At 39.7% G+C, this 20,623-nt stretch overlaps 1 protein-coding gene across 4 annotated transcripts in view; it reads left to right on the forward strand.

The window, feature by feature from the left end:
* Positions 1-550: 550 nt before the first annotated feature.
* Positions 551-20,623, forward strand: part of adnpb (activity-dependent neuroprotector homeobox b) — a 35,701-nt gene continuing 15,628 nt past the window's right edge. For 3 of the 4 annotated variants that reach the window (XM_068048174.1, XM_068048175.1, XM_068048173.1), the window contains exon 1: positions 551-944. Coding sequence is in view for 1 of the 4 variants with exons in the window: in XM_068048172.1 (XP_067904273.1) it covers positions 1,133-1,147 (15 nt within the window). In the remaining 3 variants the exon portion in view is untranslated. Of the gene's footprint in view, positions 945-1,113; positions 1,148-20,623 lie in introns of all 4 variants that reach the window. The other variant, XM_068048172.1, reaches the window with a different exon arrangement.

The following is a 20,623-nucleotide window of genomic DNA, read 5'->3' on the forward strand; positions in this document are numbered from 1 at the left end:
CCGAAGTTTGAACATCAGCATATTTTTCCTGTTTGTTAACTGCAATTTTCTGGTGTGACAAAATGGCTAACATCCCACCAACATCTCAGAAAGTAGTGCTGGACCAGGCCTGAGGCGCAGTGATAACCCAAATGCTGAATCAGGTTGTGTGAACATATGTGTGCTGAGGTCTGTGAGAGCACGCCGAGCAGATAGAGGCGCCAGATGCCCTAGTTCGCACCTGCGCAGTTGTGTACCTCGCCAGCAACTAAAGGGCGGGTGACATATGGCGCCCCTACTGGCGGATCAGGAGCCTCGCTTTCACACGCCTTTCTTCAATTCTCGCGAGGGTGCAGCAAGGGTACTTATGCAATATGAACTATTCCCATTATTACACCAACTTTGCCCCTTTTAACCAATTTTACTAGAAATAGGACTAATAACAGGGGGCAATAACCCCGAAGTTTGGGGGAATTGCCCTCAAAGTAATGCTCAACTCTGCTCTCTATTGGACAATAGTCCCCTATGCAAATAAAGTACACACGTCACTTCCGTTCTTTCTCGGACGCCATTTTGGCCAGGGAAGGCTCAGTGAATTATTGTCCGAAAGCAATTGAATTTTTCCCCCCTTTCTTTCCTTCGGGGTTTGCGCCTCAAAAAGTTTTCGATTAGAAAAAAAGTTGGCTCAGTCGGTTTAATTTCTATTTATTCCAGAACCTGTTTGTTCGGTGGCCTTCAGTTGTCTTTTCTCCCCCCTCCTTTCTCTCAAAAAAAGAGCTCCCTCTTTCAGTGAGCGCTGGAAGCACCGCCGCGGCCGCCGCTCGGGGTTGATGTGAGGAGATTGAAGCGGCAGCAGGAGGAGGAGGCCCTTTGTTTGCGGCTCGCGCTCTTCTCTTACTGCTGCCGGTTCGGCCGACCGGCTCGCGCTTAACTGAACGATTAAACCAAAATAAGAAAAGAAAAAGGTGAGAACATTTCTTTTTAAAGTCTATTACCAAGATCTTATCAATATAAATAATTATAGTCCAAAAACCCCCCAAAACCCGTTTGCATTTTGCAAAAAAAAAATGGAAAAAAACTGGAGCAATGTGTGTGATGCATGCAAGTAGTTCTCCTTTATCTTTGTCCATGTAGAAAGTACCGATGGCTAAAGATGCATCGACCTAAGGTACAGAGATCCATCTGCAACGATCGCTTTATCCTATTTATATGTTGCTTATTTGCATGATTAAAAATATACGAACGCGTGGATTTTTGCTTATTTTTGACAAATGCACAATTTGTTAGAAATTAGCTGTACTAACACATCATCTGTAATTGTAGTCGATCATTTGTATTCATTGTGCTTCAAAGCTCGGTGCGGGTTCAAATATTAGTATAATTTACTATGTATCGATTTGATGGATATGTGATAGGTCAAGTCACCCAATCGATGTTAGTGTTACCTTTCCTAATCGCGGAATACAATATTACTTGAGAGTGTCTCGAGCTAGATAAACGAGGCATTTTAGGGTTTTTTTCCTAGAGAGGCTTTTATGTTTTAAGGGTTGGTTGATCCACTGGTAAATTGTTAATTTCGAGCCCCTTTAAATCTTCGCTGTTTCGGATGCCGAAAATGTAAAATAGTAATTGTCGCCGGCTATTCTGTTTGTGCCATCAGTAGTGAATCGCATCGAACATTTGTTTACACATTTGCTCAATACCTTTTCTAGTGCTCTGTGGTCTTTAGACAGCATGCTCAACCAATCCAGACAGCAAGAAACGCCCTAGACAGAAGACGGGGTGGATGGAAACTGAGATTTAATTTATTTGTTAATTCACATACAGTGACTTCACTCGGTGACAGTTCTGGATATTTTATGATGCTGATAATATTTGGAACGGAATAAGTTAATGGTGATAATATTAAAATGTGCACCTCTGGACCGGTTGCCGGCTGTGACGTTGCTGTAAAATGGCGCGAGTACTGCTCCACTGCAGACATGAATAGATTTAGGGATTCCCAGTTCTGTAATTGCTTAAGTAGAAATGCTTGGCACGTGTTCTTTGGAGAAATCTTATCGGGACATAACTGTTATCGGTTCCATTATGTTGCAAACCATGGCACTGAAATGCAGGAAAATGCATTTAGAACTGTTTTGCATCAAATAAAACGATTTTATTTATTTCTAGCCCCTGTATTAAAAATATATTTTTAAATACATTTAAGTTGGAATGTTTCTGGTTTTCTGTACGGCAAGCTAATGGTAAAGCATTTTTCCACTTCTTGCGTGCACAGCCGCCCCCACCCATGTTGTCGTGCAACCATGCAAAGAATGAAAATCAATACTCGGTGCAGCAGGAGGCGCTCTTCAGAGGCTAGTTTTGTGGCTTCATTTGCAGGATAAGGAGCTGTTAGTAAAAGAAATGCTCCGTTAGAAAAATGCTGGTGCTCCCAGTACAGCGCCACCTGTAGCTTAGGCGCCGATTGCGGTGACTGAAGACTTTGGGTTACATACAAAACATAAACTGACATATGTGCAATGCAAGTATACAGTTACTTTAATAAACTAAAATTTCACCAAATGTATGTTTCCATTGGTATATCCATATGACTAAAACTACAAATATTTGTAACTAAATACATTTAGTGCCGAATAGTACAAGGCAAGATGTGCATTATTGAAAAATGATGGTAGGTATGAAATTGTATGTTTGGCCATTACTTAATGACTAAACAGAGTTGTGTTTGTAGTGAGCTGCCAATTCAACCAAGGAATTGGCTCTGTTGATTAGTACCATCATCCAAGTAAAGCATCTGTGACTTGTAGAGTGGAACATAGGACTTAGGAGTGGAAGTAGGCCATTTGGTCCTTTGAGCCTCCACCACCATTCGATAAGATCATGGCTGATCTGGTTGTGGTCTCAATTCCACCTTCCTGTCTGCCCCCCATAGCCCTTGACTTCCTTGTCTATCAAAAATCTAACTCAGCCGTGAATAAATTCAATGACTCAGCCTCCGCTGCTTTCTGTGAACGAGAATTCCCACAGACTAATGAACCTCAGAGAGAAAAAAATTCTCATCTCGCATCTTGGTTTGAGTTGGATGTTTCAAAAGCTGATTGTGAGAATAAAAATTAGTTGGCTTAGATATAGAAATGTCTGTTTAGTAGGAATTGGTAATCAAACCTGTTGTTGTTCATGCATCCTTGTTGTTTTGACTGAGGGTTACCTTTCTAATGGTGCAATCTTCAAATAGAGGTTACTGAGAAGTTGTTCACATGTGCCATCATCTTGAATTGAATAGGATAATTATCTTGTCTTTTTGGCTGGGAATGTTTTTTTTCTGTTCAGGTATCCAGTCATGTTTTAGTTCTTTTTGCTTGGGCAAATCTAAACTATTCAGTTAGTTGGTTAGATGTTTTTCAAAAACCATTACCGGTTGCTCCATGGTCCCCACAAATGTACTATACCCATTAGTAGTAAAAACTAAAGGATAAGGCACACTACATCTGATTTAATGAGATAAATAACCTTTTGCATTGCAAAAGTCAAATGCCTTGAATCCAGTGTCAGCAATTTGTAATATTTCTCATTGTTACGAATGTAGATTATAATGGGAGAGAATGATACACCAATCTGTTTCTGAGCATGACCGCTTAATTCGTTTTCAGTTAAGGCTGTAGGTGGTAAGTTCCACTTTTTATTTTTAGAATTCTTCGTTGACATGCATCATGTATAATATTTGGGATGCTTCATGAAGACAAAAACGGGGTAGATTTTGTTTCAGGTCAAACATACTAGGATTTTGGAGTGAATCTCAGGTACATGCTGTAGTACAGCTAGTCGCCATTTGCCTCCAGCACAGAAGTTCCATTTTCAGTAGTGATGCCCACAATTTCTTGGTACTTTATTTTCCTCCTTTCCTTCCTGTATGAATGCATTGTGAGCACAGTGTTTCAGTTGTTGCAGTAGAGTTTATTGTAGAGAAAATTGCATTCTGAAAATGTACGAAGGAAGAGTACTATGTTTAGATGGGATTTGTGGGGTGGATGAGAAGATCTTTATTGGCTTTTAAAATTATTGAATATTTGCATCCCATTTATAAAAGCTGTTCTCTTTTGAAGTATGATACTAGATGGGTTGCTGCCCTGTAATATTTTGTCCAAGTGGTTGTTTTCACAATGAATTGTGCATGTTATTTGACTAGGGTTTCATAGCTAAACCTAATGGTATTGACATCTGATGTCTATCCAGGGATTACTTGGAAACTAGTGATTTTCTTCACCACCTCCCCTTTACCCACCAGCTGAGGGTGAAATAATTGTGATAGCTCTACTAATGCCTGGCTGAGAATAGCTAACTCAGCACATATTTGTGATCAAACCTGAAACACCGCTAGCCTGCATAGCTCAGTCACACTGCTTTACCAACTGACCATTGGGGGGGCTGAAGAGCTAATTCTTAAATTCCATGTATGCATTACCTTTAACCATTGGACTACTGGCAAGTCCAGGGAATTGCAGTGTTCCTGATTACTTTGTTTGCAGTTTGTGGTGGCAAAACAAATGTCAATGTATAGCAATAAAGCAGTTATTCTGGTGTTGGGATAAGTTTTAATGCTGTAACATTGTCTTTGTGCTACTATAATCTGTTTTAAATATGAAATTCTTCATTTAGCCCATTTTCCCATGACCCCTTATTAGCTATTTCTAATTAGCATGTTTTATTTTTAAAAGTTATTTTTCTCCTATTCTGGAGGGGTTGTATATTAAATTAGATTTCAGCTGAAAACCAACAGGAGAGACTGGCTAGAGAAAAAAAAATTGAGTACATCAATTTAGGATTAACTTGGCACTGCCAATGATGTGATAAGGTTGACTTTTGATGAGCGTTTCAAGCATCAGATACGTTCATAGCCTTCAATAGGTGAATTTCATCCTGATGCGAGATCTCATTGTTGGTGCTGCAAGTGTTACTTAGGTGGACTTATTGAAAGGATTTTTAAAAATATATAATCAGTCTGGTATCATGTTTCTTCACTTTGTGACCAGTAGATTTCTGCATCTCAAGTGAGTTCTAATTTTCACCTTGAGTACAGATAATTAAAAGGGCTTGTTAAGTGCAGGGATAGTGTTTCATTAAAAGTGGAAGGTCTGAATATTAACCTTTTGGCAATTCTAAGTAAAACACCCATTTCACTAAAAAGCTCTTGTGTTATTAGTTTCTGTACTTGCTTATGCTTCCAACATTCTAATACTGCATTGTGCAATCACCAAAAAATGATGCACCTTAGCAAGCTGAGGTTTTGCTTTTTAACTTGTGGCAGGACGGAATTTCTGCAATACCTTTTCTATCATCAAAGAAGGGAGTATTTTTGTGATAGGTATTAGATCTGATACCATGGGGGGAATTTCATGCTCTTTCCCATGGCAGGTTTGGAAGTGGGAAGAGCATATAATCGGGTGGGATGGTGGGGAGGGCGGTGGGGTGAAGCCCTCCGCCTCCAGCAAAATTAAGTCTGGAACGGGAAGGCCTGTGAACAGCCTTCCCGCCCCGTCGCCAGTTGAGGCCCTTAACTGGGTAATTAATGCGAGACTGCTCCCGCCCTGACCTACCTGTGGCCTGGGTCCACTACTGCTCCTCTGCCTCGGGTAGGTGCTCCACCGGTAGCAGTGCTCAGAGCGTAGCCAGCAGCTCTCAGAGGCCAGGACTCCTTGATCCCATTGAAGACCCGCTGCTGTCCAGTTAAGTGCCTATGCGGCAGGTCTCTCACAGAAGAGGTGACATGGGGTTCTCTGTATTGTGGAGATGTATCTATGTATGTGTATGATTATACTGTCAGCAAGAAAACTTAGTCGATGCACTACTTAACTAGAAGATGTATTTGTCAAACACTTTTTAAGTTATTGTCTCAAGTTTACAGATTATTATAGATCGATCTCTTGTAGGACAATTTGGATTCATTACACTAGCTGTACTGTTCACAGATGAAGAATTAATTTCTTTTAACATCCTTCAAGTTCTTATATCACACTAAGTCCAGCAGTTTAAAAGCATTTTATGAGCTGCGTTGGGTCTTGAAGCTTCAGCATTGATTAAATTAAGTTGAAAAATTAATAGATTCTGGTCCTGAAGGTTACAATGTGAATATTTTTAATATATGATGGAAGTCTTCAATGTGTATAGGTTACAAATGACTGCTTTTCTAAGTTCTGTATTGGGAGGTTTGAAAATTTGCAAGGGGGAGTTATTCAGTTATAAACCTAATCAGGATTGGTATTTGTTAAAAAGTGAAAGTTTTAAAAATTGCCGGTAAAAACTAACTACTTATGAAGCAGTTATGCAGGTGAATTGCATTAGATGTTGTGCATTGTATCTGACCACTGCATTGTTTGCACTCTGTGCTATAATTAAGCTTGGAAGCATTTAAATCCTTAACAGTAAAGGAGGAGAGATTTTATATAATATACATTTATGATTGATACAAATATTGGAAATTTTCTTTGCATTGTAAATACGTGCGTCTAAATGTGTTTAGCATTATGTCCTTATGTTCCTTTTTAAATTATGTGCATTTGTGTGGTAGCATGCTATCCTGGTTTAGTCCAGACTTAGAATGTGAAAGTTAGTTGCTTCAGGCCATGTGGTTAATGCATGTATACATTTCCTCAGGGACTGAAAATTTTACTGACCTTGAGCATAATGATTTGGCCAAATCACTGCCAACTAAAGGAAGAATGTCAAATGGGAAGTGATGATGGAAGAAATTTGCATTTGGTGCAGACTTATACCATTAGGACTAGGGTTCCTGCTTTATAAAGTTAATCTCATTCGGTACAGCAGTGTGGGTGTCATACAGTTTCCCTCACAGCTCGAGATAAGGGTGGAAAAATACTGAGCAGAGCTCCTGTTCCGTATCATTTTCCACTCACTTCTTTTGGGGCATGGTTGTGTGTGTATAAGCATGCATAACTGGTGAGGATGTGATTGTACTTTGCTAACGCTCCTGCTCTTGATCATTATCCACCGAACCGGAAAGTGCCTGTATGTGGATGTTGGTGAGGTACGATTATGCTTCTATGGTGGATTCCTTGCCACATTAGTAATGCCTAAGAGAAAGTCTTGCAAAGCTCCTTAATTTTTCCATCATTATGCTTTTTGGATGTTGCAGACAAGTTAGAGAAAACTGAGTATATCCAATCTGTGTGGTGTTGGGGAGAGAAAGAGGAAGAATGGCAGAAAGGAACTTGCAGTGACATCAGATGAATTGTTTATGTACTAAAGGGAAAATTGGAGTATTGGAAAAAGTGGCAATAGAAAAAACTGATGCAATAAAGGACGTCCACTATTTATTACAAATGTTTTTCTTCTACAAAATTGCACAAGTATAACCAAGTTTACAGAACAAATACAAAGAAATTGACGGGAGAGGTGTGATAGCAATTGCAAACCGGCTGACAGGTCCTGCACCTGTAATCTCTCATTACTTTATAAATCGTTCATAATAAAACATACTGTTCAGAAGCTCAGTCATTATGCTGTTATTTTTATTTTGAATTGAATTTAGTATAGTGTTATGGCCCTAAATCAGGACCATGTACTTATATGTGGAGCAAAAATTTGTGACATGTCCTGTTGATTTAAACTTTGCAAATTTAATAGTGACTTTTAACAGAAGTATATATTAACACACTTTTAATTCTCATTTAGTAAACCCCTCAAACAAACAGCTAAATGATTTTCCTCAGTCAAAGTCTGTTATGCTGACTTGCAAAAAAGTTGGTCATACAAAACAATTTTTACTAATTTATTAAAGTTCTATTAAACTGTATATATTGTAACAAATTTATTGTACTGACTCCAAGTTGCAAACCCAGTTTTATTTCATTGACATGAACAATCATTGTGTATCCTGAATGTTTTGATGAAGTACCAGTACTTGAGTGAACTTTCATTTACCTCCGCAAAAAACAAAGTAATTTCAAAATGTAGCTTGTTCTGCTTGCTTATGTAGAAGTTAATTCTCTTTTTTTAAAAAAAAGATAAAATGGCCTAATTATCATACAAAGAAAATGTCTAAATTACTCGTTGGCTTGTTTTGCAATTGAGGTTGTCCCTAGTCTGATAGCTTTTCGCAGACCTCCAGAGTGGCACAGTGAGATCTGGATAGCAGACATAATCTAAGTTGATGTGAAAAAATAGCAAATGGTTGAGTTGAATTGTAAGTTCAAAACCAGGTTGGAAGACATGAAATGAGTGAAAGGTGTTGAGTATTAGATGGTGGGTACTCTGAAATGAGTTAACTTCTACATTTTGAAACAAAAAATGTTGCTGTAATTTAGCTGATTTGATGTGCAATCCAGTGATCAGAAATCTGACATGGCAGTCACATCACAAACTTGATGACCACCAATGTTTATATGGGGTGGTGACCTGAGCAATAATGTAGAAACTGGGGGAAAAATTTATTGTGTTCCTTTTCAATTTCAGAGTCAGTATCCAAATATTTTTCTGCAGGGGAGGGTGAGGGAAACTTTTTTGTAATTGAGTGGACAGATTTGATTACAGATCACACATTAAAGCTGATATTCATTTACTTGTACATCTAACTTTTCAGCAAATCAACTTCTCAGATTTTAAATAAAAGCAAAATAGTGCAGATGCAGGTCTCCGATTTTAAGCATAGTTTTTTGAGGGTGATTGATCAATGTTTTCCTGATGCTGCTGTTGCCTGTAGAGCAAATTCTTATAAATTAAATTGGGTAGTGTGCAAGTAAATTTTTCCTGAAATCTGTCAGTGTCAACAGAAAAGAAACTCTGTGAAAGTATAGATAAAAAAAGCTAAAGATAATAGCTGTATCAACTAATGTCTAATTTGAAGGTGGGTCAAACAATCTGCTTCCTTTAATGAGAAAATCATTTTTTTCACCCTTTCTATTTTCTGTTCTCTGTATGCCTCAACATAGTTATTATGAGGCAGTATACAAGTTTGTAAAGCTACAAAAAGTATTTTCCAAAACCTCAAACTGCTCTTGTTAACTGAGATGGGAATGTGCTATAATTGCTGTTCTTGATTTCCACCCTCCTAAATATGAGGCTAATTTGAGTTGGTTGTTCTGGGGTCTTTGATTCTTTTAAAACACAGAAAAGCAAACTTTATGCATTGCTGGCTTGAGAATCTAAGGAATCATCTACAAATATGCACAATACTGCCTTATGTGCAGACTACAAAATTCTGGATGCAGCATAGCATCGTGTGCATAGCATTGTTTGGATCTCTTAGCTAAGGATTTCAACTCCCTGAGAAGATATTGTAGTGTAAATAACATTAAAAAGGAAGTATCAAGAGTTCAGAAATAAATCCATAGTTAAATGGTTATATTGCACACACACTCGAGTAAATAAGCCAATAGGAAATTAGTTATATTTTCTGTATTTATAAACTGTTGATAATGGTGCCAGCTATAAACTTTTACGACTTTAGTATTGTGTTGTGTGATCTAATTGTCAATTGTGTAGATATGACTAAAAAGCATTAGAGACTTTTCATTTAGCTAGGATAGTTCGGCTGGTGTCTGCCAGCATCATTTCTTGGGTTGAATCCTGATCGATTTATGAAATGTTTTGTTTGAACAAAGTTTTCTACTATACTTGTGCATTAGAATTTTAACAGAATTGTTTTGGGATTAGGAGTATGTTATTCAAATTTGACTGCCCGCAAAATTACTTCAAATTGTTTTCATTCATACTATGTTTTAATGGCTAAAAGCGGATGAAAAATGGTCGACCAAGCCCATTGTAAGACCACTTCTCATACATATATGATTCTAAAATACATAGGATCCCTACATTGCACAAATGTGTTGAGCATGAGCCAGCAACTGTATGAAGACCATCAGAGCTAACTGTGATTATCACTTCTGTGACAACAGCTATATTGTGAAATGAAATTTTTTTGCAGTCTATTATATGCACACAGTTGAGTCAGAACAATGCATTTTAACATTTAGTTATAGTGATGTGGAATTATGAGATTGTTAAACTTGCAAACAAATATTGGTAATTCCAGCAGCTGCTTTTTGAGGAAAGAAAAAGTTGCTCATTTACCTCTTTGACACGGCACTGTTCTTGTCATTTTGAAAATCTTTTGTGAACAATTTGAGTTCAAGTTTCTCTGTATTTGTCAGAAGAACAGCTATGTTGCAATCAGTTTGAATGTCCTGCTGGCGACATTGTAATTTGGTTTGCTTAGGAAAGATATTTTTTATATATTCGTGACCGCAGTTTAAACATTTGTGTAAATTGCTTAATATTACCAGATATTGGGTTTGTTATAATACATTTGCATGATGTAAAAAAAAAATGCAGAAAAAATCTTGTACTTTCAGAGGCGTAAGGAAAATAGCCAAAAAGATTAGTAAGTGTGATCAAAAGCTTGATTGTGGAGGTAAGTTTTAAGAAAGATTCTTAAAGGAGGAAAGGGAATGAATTAGAGAGTAGACCCTAAACGGCTAAAGACCCAAACTCAAATTTGGAAGGGGTAGGTGTCAGGAATGGAGAGTAAGGGCTGACTAATTATTGAGCAGCGGATGTTAGAGATAGTGAGGGGCAAGACGGTGGGGGAATTTTTTAACATCACGAAAACAATTTGAAATTTAAGAATAAAAGCAAAATACTGCGGATGCTGGAAATCTGAAATAAAAACAAGAAATGCTGGAACCACTCAGCAGGTCTGGCAGCATCTGTGAAAAGAGAAGCAGAGTTAACGTTTCGGGTCAATGACCCGAAACGTTAACTCTGCTTCTCTTTTCACAGATGCTGCCAGACCTGCTGAGTGGTTCCAGCATTTCTTGTTTTTATAATTGAAATTTAAGGAGTTGCTGGAAGCTGATGTACATCAGAAAGGGTGAGGATGATAGGCAAGTCTGGCTTGACATGAGATAGGATATGTGTAACAGTTTTCAATCAGCTAAAGTTTAGAGCGTGGGGATGGAGATTGGAGTCTTTAGGCGGCAAAGGCATGAATGAGGATTGCAGCAGCAATTGGTGGGGGCAGAGGTGGACACTTACTAAGGTGGAAGACAATGAGGATATGCTATTGGAAGCTCTGTTTTGGCTAAACAAGACAGGTGGAAAACAGTCTGGTTTGATCTGAGATAATGACCAGGGACAAGCAATAGAGTCAGTGACAAGGGTAGGGAATTTGTGGCAGTGGTCGAAGACGGTGGCTTTGATCTTTTTGCTGGAAGAATTTATGGCTCATCCAAGACTAGATGTTGGTAGTGACGGGCACAGGCAGTGCACATGTTCAAGCTGATACCTTGTCTGGATGTGTCGCTAAGGAGCAGCATGTAATGAATAGGTGGAAGGCATCAAGAATGGTTGTTGAAGAAATCTGGCTTTTGACATAATTCATTATGTTGCCACAAAATTATCTGAATTGTGCAAATTTGAATTACACATTTTAAAATGGCATCTAAAATAGCACCAGCAGAATGCACAGAAAATTACTGAAGCAGCTTGACTAGCCTTATGAGAACTGAGCTCTTTTATAGTGAGATTTCAATCTGTTTGAATGTAGGAAATCTTTTTGTCACAACAATTTTGAATGGGTTTCGTGTAGTATTTATGACTCCTTTTGAATTGTGTTTTTAAATAAATAATGTGAATGATATGAAATTTACTGTCCAGAAGCAAGCTATTTGTCCCATCAATTCTTAGTGGTACTTTTCCTCAAAATAAACCACTTGGTTTAATCCCACTCTCCTTAAAGGCCTGCTTGTATCTGGAAATGGAACCCGACCCAGCCCGAGTCCTTCCATTTTTTTACCTGCGCACGACCCAACCGTCAGTTAGCCTACCTTCCGTTTTTCACTTTGTTCCTTACCTGCACAAGCTTAAAAAAACTATAACCAAACCACCTTTTAAAGTTCAAAAAGTACATTAACATTAGAGTCACTTACCGGAGGTGGTGATAGAGCGTGTCCGATCTGGTCTAACCCGAACTGAGCCCGAATGCTGGACCCAGAAGTGCGACCGGACCCGAGCCTGGCATGTTGTCGGGTTCGGGTCGGGTAGCAGACCTTTAACTCTCTTGGACCCTTTCAAGCAACATCTCATTCCTTTTTCAAATAGTTACTATAACAAGGCAATGCTACTTTTAAATATTTCTGCATATTAACAGTATTGAGGGAAGGAGGTGCAAATTTTTGCCATTTGCTCTAGATAACTCTGCAGGCCAGTGTCCTAATAGGCAGACCTGTCGTGGCAGTAGAAAGTTTGCTAGTTTTGAGATAGCCACGGTATTGTGGAATTAAACTGCAGGGAGGGGGGGGAGCTTCAGGTTTTTTTTGTTTGTGTGCATTCTGCTTTTACTGCATTCTACAATTAATGCTCACTATCGTAGTTTTGCTATGGAATATCAGTGAAGAGTGCTTGTTTATGGTTTTTACTAGATATTTTTCATCTTTACTTTGCTTGCTGTTCCTTTGTAGACCAGTAATGTCGTTTTTGAGCACAGAGAATAGCACAGCAAGTTAAAGTGCTAATTTTGTGTTTTCTCCCTCCTTTTTAAGAACATAGATTTACTAGGATGTTGCCTGGTATGGAGGGAAGGTCTTACGAGGAAAGGCTGAGGGACTTGAGGTTGTTTTCGTTGGAGAGAAGGAGGAGGAGAGGTGACTTAATAGAGACATATAAGATAATCAGAGGGTTAGATAGGGTGGATAGTGAGCGTCTTTTTCCTCGGATGGTGATGGCAAACACGAGGGGACATAGCTTCAAGTTGAGGGGTGATAGATATAGGACAGATGTGAGAGGTAGTTTCTTTACTCAGAGAGTAGTAAGGGCGTGGAACGCCCTGCCTGCAGCAGTAGTAGATTCGCCAACTTTAAGGGCATTTAAGTGGACATTGGATAGACACATGGATGAAAATGGAATAGTGTAGGTCAGATGGTTTCACAGGTCGGCGCAACATCGAGGGCCAAAGGGCCTGTACTGCGCTGTAATGTTCTAATTCTAATAAGAAATAAGAGCAGGAGTAGACCATTCAGCTCCTCGAGCCTGCTCCGCCATTCACTAAGATCATGGCTGATCTGATCGTGGTCGTAGCTCCACTTTCCTGCCTGCTTCCCATAACCCTTGACTCCTTTGTCAATCAACAATATGTCTAACTCAGCCTTTTTCTTACCCACGTGTCACAATGGACAAGTGGCTGCTCTGAAGTCGTCTTATTTTAGAAGATGAACAAGAGCAGCCAGATGTGACATTTTGTGGATTCCTTCATTGGAATGGCTCATATCTAGAACTCGCAGTAAGTGGAAGCCAGACTGTTATACTTCAGCATGTAATTCTTTACTAAGATCCCTCCTCCAAACACCCTCTCCCACTGCCCCCACCCCCCCACCCAACACTCACACTGTCATCTTGTGGAATAAACTGTGTAATTGTAAAGCTTTTTTGGCTTTAATTGAGGAAGGATGTAGAATTCTGCTTGCCAGTTACCCATGAGCAAGTTACTTTATAGCTTTGGCAAGCTGCAAAACAAAGCAACTTGCTCACTTACTAGTAACATTGTATCTTGAACTATAACTTTCATGCTTCAGATCCTGGATTTTTCTGTAGTATAATTCCAGTCATGATGCCAAAGGACATTTGTTTTCTGTGAACAAAGTGAAGGGTTCCATCCCTCATCGCAGCAATGTGAATGGAAATGATATGAGAAAAGAAAATTAGTTGACTCAGGTTGCAACAGGGAAAAGGAAATGGCAAAAAGTTAAAGTCCCTTCAGGAATATGGCTGCCTAATACTCAGCTTGTGAGATTGGCCACACTGTTGTAACAGGGTCAAGGTAGTATGTAGGTATTTAACATTTTAGGATTTAAATTTTACTTTCTCTTTCAATCACATTTTGCATGTTGTGCTGTGATGCAGTGTTTTTATCGCAAAGGGTATTGGAGCTAAGTTTTCTCAACCAGTGTCCCCACATGAGTGCTTTAAGGAGGGTGCTATTCGTAAAAGTGATTCTGTGCTTGAACCGTCAGGCAATATAGATCAGGCTGGGAACATTCTTTTAAGAAAAATAATGGCAGTCGCCTTTAAAATATCAGACTAGGCAGAAGGTAGAACTTTTTGTTGAAAGTACTGCTTATTCTACAATCCTGGTTGATTTCAAAGATTTAAGGTACTGGGGGGTAAATGAGAAAGAATGGCTCATGTAATGTTGACAGCTTGAGGAATGGTTGGCCAATTGCCTAGGTGTTTATTATGTGCTAAAAGTTTAAACTTGGCTTGGTAGTAGTGCTAGTGCTCGTTTGGTGATAAGAGACATTGAAGATAATTGGATGCTTACTGGGATACCAATCTATCAGATGGTGCCTTTTTTTCCCTCTTTTAAGGTTGTACTTCTATGTGACTAACCGTAGCTTGGGAAATTATACATTAGTTAATCAGTGACCATATGTGTTTTTTTTAAGGAAAATACGGTTTTCAGGCGTTCTTAAACCGTAATGTTTCCCAAGGTGCGTAGCATGTTGGTACAAAGACTTGATGCATTAATTTGACACAATATTTGAATATACTGGTTCTGATTTTCTGCAGTGATTCTATTTATACCATTATGCAGCTCCATTAGTGCATCTAAGTCTGCATGCCTGTGTATGCATCTTCTAATATGCACAAGTAGCAGTTTACAGATCTAACTGGCTCAGCATTTCATTCTGACAAGTATAAGCATACGTCCAAATTGGCCTAGTTTTGTAACCTACCTTTGAGACAGATAATGTTTATGGCAGTGCAATTTTAGGAACCTAATTTCTGCTTGTGGTGACAAATGGATCAGATTGCATGATGAATCGAGCTTCAATTTGCCTTTGTAAATAGGACTTCCGTAACATTTGTATGCTTGTTATGTGGAAGTAATTCTGGAACATTCCAAATGTTTAGATTTGGCTACAAAGCAAGAGTGTCTTGGCCAAGATGCTTTTAAGTTCTTCCATGAATCCCAAAAGAAGTCTCCCTCTTAAACTGCTTCATTTGGGTGTAGTGTATGGAGAATTGTAAATGAACATTGCTAACTAACTATCCATTGCATCCAGGATTTTTAAATTAATTAAATTATGCTCGACCTCCCAACATTTTACCCTTTTCCCTGCTTTCTACTGTGAAATTGGTTCCTTGGTCTGGATTTACTAAGTTGGGCTTTACAATTGTGTGGCTTGTACATATCGTAAAATATTTTTCTTCATGTTACTAATTGATTATTCACTTTTTGGGCTAGGAATAATTATAAAGGACTAAACTTATTCCAAATTTCTGTCCATAATCCCATTTGCTTAACCTTAGTTGGCAAAAAAAATGATAAATGACATGTACTGCTGAGGGTAAGGGAAGAAGATTCTACAGTAACAAATCTCTTGAAGATCTACTCTTCTTTGATTTCATAAATGCATTCTCTAGTTTATCCATGGTAAGTGAATGACCTAATTGGGTAATTTACTATTTTATCTGGTCTCCCATGTAGTATAGAACCTTTGTTATGCTATAAACTGAGGTGAGGCAGGGTGGTCTTCTCATGTTCTTTCTTGCTAATGAATCATAATTGGTGTGTTAGGGCATTGTGGTATTCCTTAGGTTATCTGAGATAGAAGGTTACAACAGACTGATGTATATTGTATTTGCTATATTGTATATTGACTACATTTTTAAAATGCTAAAGCGTATGTACTAATCATGGGTACTTAGGTCAGTTTAAAATTTTGTGAACAGCTTTTTTTGGTCAGCCAAATGTCTGGCTCACAAGGAGAGCTCTCACTGTGCTTAAAATTCTCGGAACAAAGCTACCTGGAAACTTACAGAATTAGAATCTTCATTAACAGAGTACATATTCTCTTCCCATAAGAACACATTGCACTTCAGTTTGTTCTAGCCAAAGCTCAGGAGTACGCAAATCATAGTAGCTGGTGTTTAAAGTGGACTAGTAATCTTCCTGCTGCTTGTTCAGGTGGATCACTGCTCATTTAAGATGTTGGCTTTCAGAAAATGTCTGAAGCTAAGTGGTAGAATCCCAACCCCTAGTGGAAGCTCCATTATATCCAGAAGCTAGCTGATAAATCATGAAAGGTACCCTGAGCTACAAAACTAGATCTAACAGAGAAAATACTTCGTGTCCCCACACCTCATTTAGGTTAGTCACTGTTTGATCATTACACAACTGATGATCATGGTTTTGAGTCATTGTTGGAAAGTGATTACCAGGAGCTCTTCCAGAATGATCTGAGCAGCACAATCGCCACAAAATGTAAGTGTATTGTTTGCCTAATGCATGTAATTTCCCATCAAGTGGTGATGGCACTTCAGGAACAACTTCATTTCTCCAACCCAGCCCAATCAGTTTAGGCAGTGAAGCCTAAATATGTGCATATGTTCATACACCCTGCCTATAGTAACAATTTTCAGCATTTATTGTCCCAAGTTTCATTTCCATATGAGCTTTATGATAAACATCTGCCTTCAGAGTGCTAGAAGGATCTATGCAAGACAGAGCATAAGTCACCTTCATGTTCTTGGTGTCAAAATGCAGTCCTGTGTGCTACTCCCTACAGGTCCATGCCCTGATGTAAGGGATTGAACATAACATAAATAAAAAAGCAGGGGTAGACCATATGGCCCTTCGAGCCTGCTCTTCCATTGAATACGATTGTGGCTGATCTTCTACCTCAGCTTCACTTTCTTGCTCGCTCCCCATATCCCTTGATTCCCCGAGAGATCAAAAGTCTGCCTATCCCAGCCTTGAATGTACTCAACAATGGAGCATCCACAACCTTTTAGGATAGATAATTCCAAAGGTTCACAACCCTCTGAAGAAATTTTTCCTCATCTCAGTCTGAAATAATCAAGCCCTTATCCTGTGGCTTTGCCAGTGTTCTAAATTCCCCAGTCAGGGAAACAACCTCACAATATCTCTACCCTATCAAGTACCTTAGGAATCAGATAGAAACATAGAAAAATAAGAGCAGGAGTAGGCCATTTGGCCCTTCGAGCCTTCACCACCATTCAATACCATCATGGCTGATCATCCAAACTAAGTACTCTGTTCCTGCTTTCTCCCCGTATCCCTTGATCCCTTTAGCCCTAAGAACTATATCTAACTCTTTCTTGAATATATTTAATGATTTGGCCTCAGTTGCTTTCTATGGTAGCGAATCCCTCCTCATCTCAGTCCTAAATGGCTTACTCCTTATCCTTAGATTATGACCCCTGGTCCTGGGCTCCCCCGCCATCAGGAACATCCTTCCTGCATCTAGTCTGTCCAGTCCTGTTGGGGTTTTGTAGGTTTCTGAGATCCCCTCTCATTCTTCTAAACTCTAGCGAATACAAGCCTAATCTCTCTTCATACGTCAGTCCTGCCATCCCAGGAATCAGTCTGGTGATCCTTCGCTGCACTCCCTCTGTAGCAGGAACATCCTTCCTCAGATAAGGAGACCAAAACTGCACACAATACTCCAGATGTGGTCTCACCAAGACCTTGTATAATTGCAGCAAGACATCCTTTCTCCTGTATTCAAATCCTCTTGCTATGAAGGCCAACGTACCATTTGCCTCCTTAACTGCCTGCTGCACCTGCATGCTTACTTTCAGCGACTAGTGCACAAGGACACCCAGGTCTCGCTGCACCTCCCCCTTTCCCAATCTGTCGCTGTTCAGATAATCTGCTTTTCTGTTTCTGCCACTAAAGTGGATAACCTCACATTTATCCACATTATACTGCATCTGCCATATATTTGCCCACTCACTCAACCTGTCCAAATCTCACTGGAGCTTCTCTGCATCCTCCTCACAGCTCTCACTCCCACCCAGCTTTGTGTCGTCTGCAAACTTGGATATATTACATTTAATTCCCTCATCTATATCATTAATATATATTGTGAATAGCTGGGGTCCTAGCACTGATCCTTGCGGTACTCCACTAGTCATTGCCTGCCACTTGGAAAAAGACCCATTTATTCCTACTGTTTGTTTCCTGTCTGCCAACCAGTTCTCTATCCATGTCAGTACCTTACCCCCAATCCCATGTGCTTTAATTTTGCATTCTAATCTCTTATGTGGGACCTTATTGAAAGCCTTCTGAAAGTCCAATTACATCACATCCAGTGGTTCTCCCTTATTTATTATACTAGTTCCATCCTCAAAAAATACCAGTAGATTTGTCGAGCATGATTTCCCTTTCGTGAATCCATGTTGATTTTGTCTGCTCCTGTCGTTGTTTTCCAAGTGCTCTGCTATTACATCTTTTATAATGGACTCCAGCATTTTCCCCACTACTGATGTCAGGCTAACCGGTCTGTAATTCCCTGTTTTCTCTCTTCCTCTTTTTTTTTAAAATAGTGGGGTTACATTAGCTACCCTCCAATCCGTTGGAACTGTTCCAGAGTCTATAGAATTCTGAAAAATGACCAGCAATGCATCTGCTATTTCAAGGGTCACTTCCTTAAGTACTCTGGGATGTAGATTATCAGGCCCTGGGGATTTATCGGCCTTCAATCCCGTCAATTTCCCTAACACCATTTCCCTACTAATACTGATTTCATACAGTTCCTCCTTCTCACGAGACGCTATGTTCCCCAACATTTCTGGGTGGTAATTTGTGTCCTCCTTTGTGAAGACAGAACCAAAGTATGTATTTAATTGTTCTGCCATTTCTTTGTTCCCCATTATAAATTCTCCCGTTTCTGACTGTAAGGGATCCACATTTGCCTTCACTAATCTTTTTCTCTTCACATATCTATAGAAGCTTTTACAGTCACTTTTTATGTTCTCTGCAAGCTTACTCTCATACTCTACTTTCCCCTTAATCAATCACTTCGTCCTCCTTTGCTGAATTCTAAACTGCTCCCAATCCTCAGGTTTGCTGCTTGTTCTGGCCATTTTATATTCTCCTTGGATCTAATACCATCCCTAATTTCTTTTGTAAGACACGGTTGAGCCACCCTTCCTGTTTTATTTTTGCACCAGACAGGAATGAACAATTGTTGCAATTCATCCATGTGCTCTTTAAATGCTAGCCATTGCTCATTCACTGTTAACTCTTTAAGTAACATTCCCCATTCTATCATAGCCAACTCGCGCCTCATACCTTCATAGTTTCCTTTATTTAGATTCAGGACCCTAGTCTCGGAGTCAATTCTCTCACTCTCCATCTTAATGAAGAATTCTATTATGTTCTGGTCGCTCTTCCCCAAGGGACCCCGCACAACAAGATTGTTAACTAATCCTTTCTCATTACGCAATACCCAGTCTAGGGTGGCCTGTTCTCTAGTTGGTTCCCCAACGTATTGGTCCAAAAAACCATCACGTACGCACTCCAAGAATTCCTCCTCTACAGTATTATTGCTAATTTGGTTTGCCCAATCTACCTGTAGATTAAATTCACCCATGATTATTGTTGCACCCTTATTGCACGTGTCTCTAATTTCCTGTTTAATGCTATCCTCTATCACCACAGCTGTATGGGGGTCTATATACAACCCCCACCGACATTTTCAGCCCCTTCGTGTTTCTTGGCTCCACCCATACAGATTCCACATCGGGATTCTCTGAGCTAATATCCTTCCTCACTATTGTATTGATTTCCTCTTTTACTAACAATGCTACTCCACCTCCTTTCCCTTTCTGCGCCTCCTTCCTAAATATTGTTCAGTTCCCATCCTTGGTCACCCTGCAACCATGTCTCCATAATTGCAACTATATCGTATCCTTTTACATCTATTTGCGCGGTTAATTCGCCTACCTTATTGCGAATACTCCACACGTTGAGACACAATGCCTTTAGGCTTGTCCTTCTAACATTCTTAGTCATCTTAGCACTATTTCGCACTATGGCCCTATTTGTTCCTTACCCTTGATTTCTATGCCTTCCACTTTTGCCTTTCTGTTTCCTGTCTTTCGTTTCTGTCCTTGTTTCCTCCTCCTCAGTCTCCCTGCTCAGGTTCTCACCCCCGCTGCCATTCTAGTTTAAATCCTCCCCAACAGCACTAACAAATGCCCCTGCGAGGACATTGTTTCCAGTCCTGCCTGGGTGTAACCTGTCCCGCTTGTACAGGTCCCACCTTCCCCAGAACCGGTCCCGATATCCCAGGAATCTAAATCCCTCCCTCCTGCGCCATTTCTCCAGCCATTTGGTCTATTCTCCTGTTCCTATACTCACTAACATGTGGCACAGGAAGTAATCCTGAGATTACTACCTCCTGAGGTCCTGCTTTTTTAATTTAGCTCCTAACTGTAAGGGCGGCACGGTGGCGCAGTGGTTAGCACTGCAGCCTCACAGCTCCAGGGATCCGGGTTCGATTCTGGGTACTGCCTGTGTGGAGTTTGCAAGTTCTCCCTGTGTCTGCGTGGGTTTTCTCCGGGTGCTCCGGTTTCCTCCCACAAGCCAAAAGACTTGCAGGTTGGTAGGTAAATTGACCATTATAAATTGTCACTAGTATAGGTAGGTGGTAGGGAAATATAGGGACAGGTGGGGATGTTTGGTAGGAATATGGGATTAGTGTAGGATTAGTATAAATGGGTGGTTGATGGTCGGCACAGACTCGGTGGGCCGAAGGGCCCGTTTCAGTGCTGTATCTCTAATCTAATCTAATCTAAACTCCTTAAATTCATCTTGCAA

This window comes from Heterodontus francisci, chromosome 16 (genome assembly GCF_036365525.1).
Source record: "Heterodontus francisci isolate sHetFra1 chromosome 16, sHetFra1.hap1, whole genome shotgun sequence".
Lineage (NCBI taxonomy): Eukaryota > Metazoa > Chordata > Chondrichthyes > Heterodontiformes > Heterodontidae > Heterodontus > Heterodontus francisci.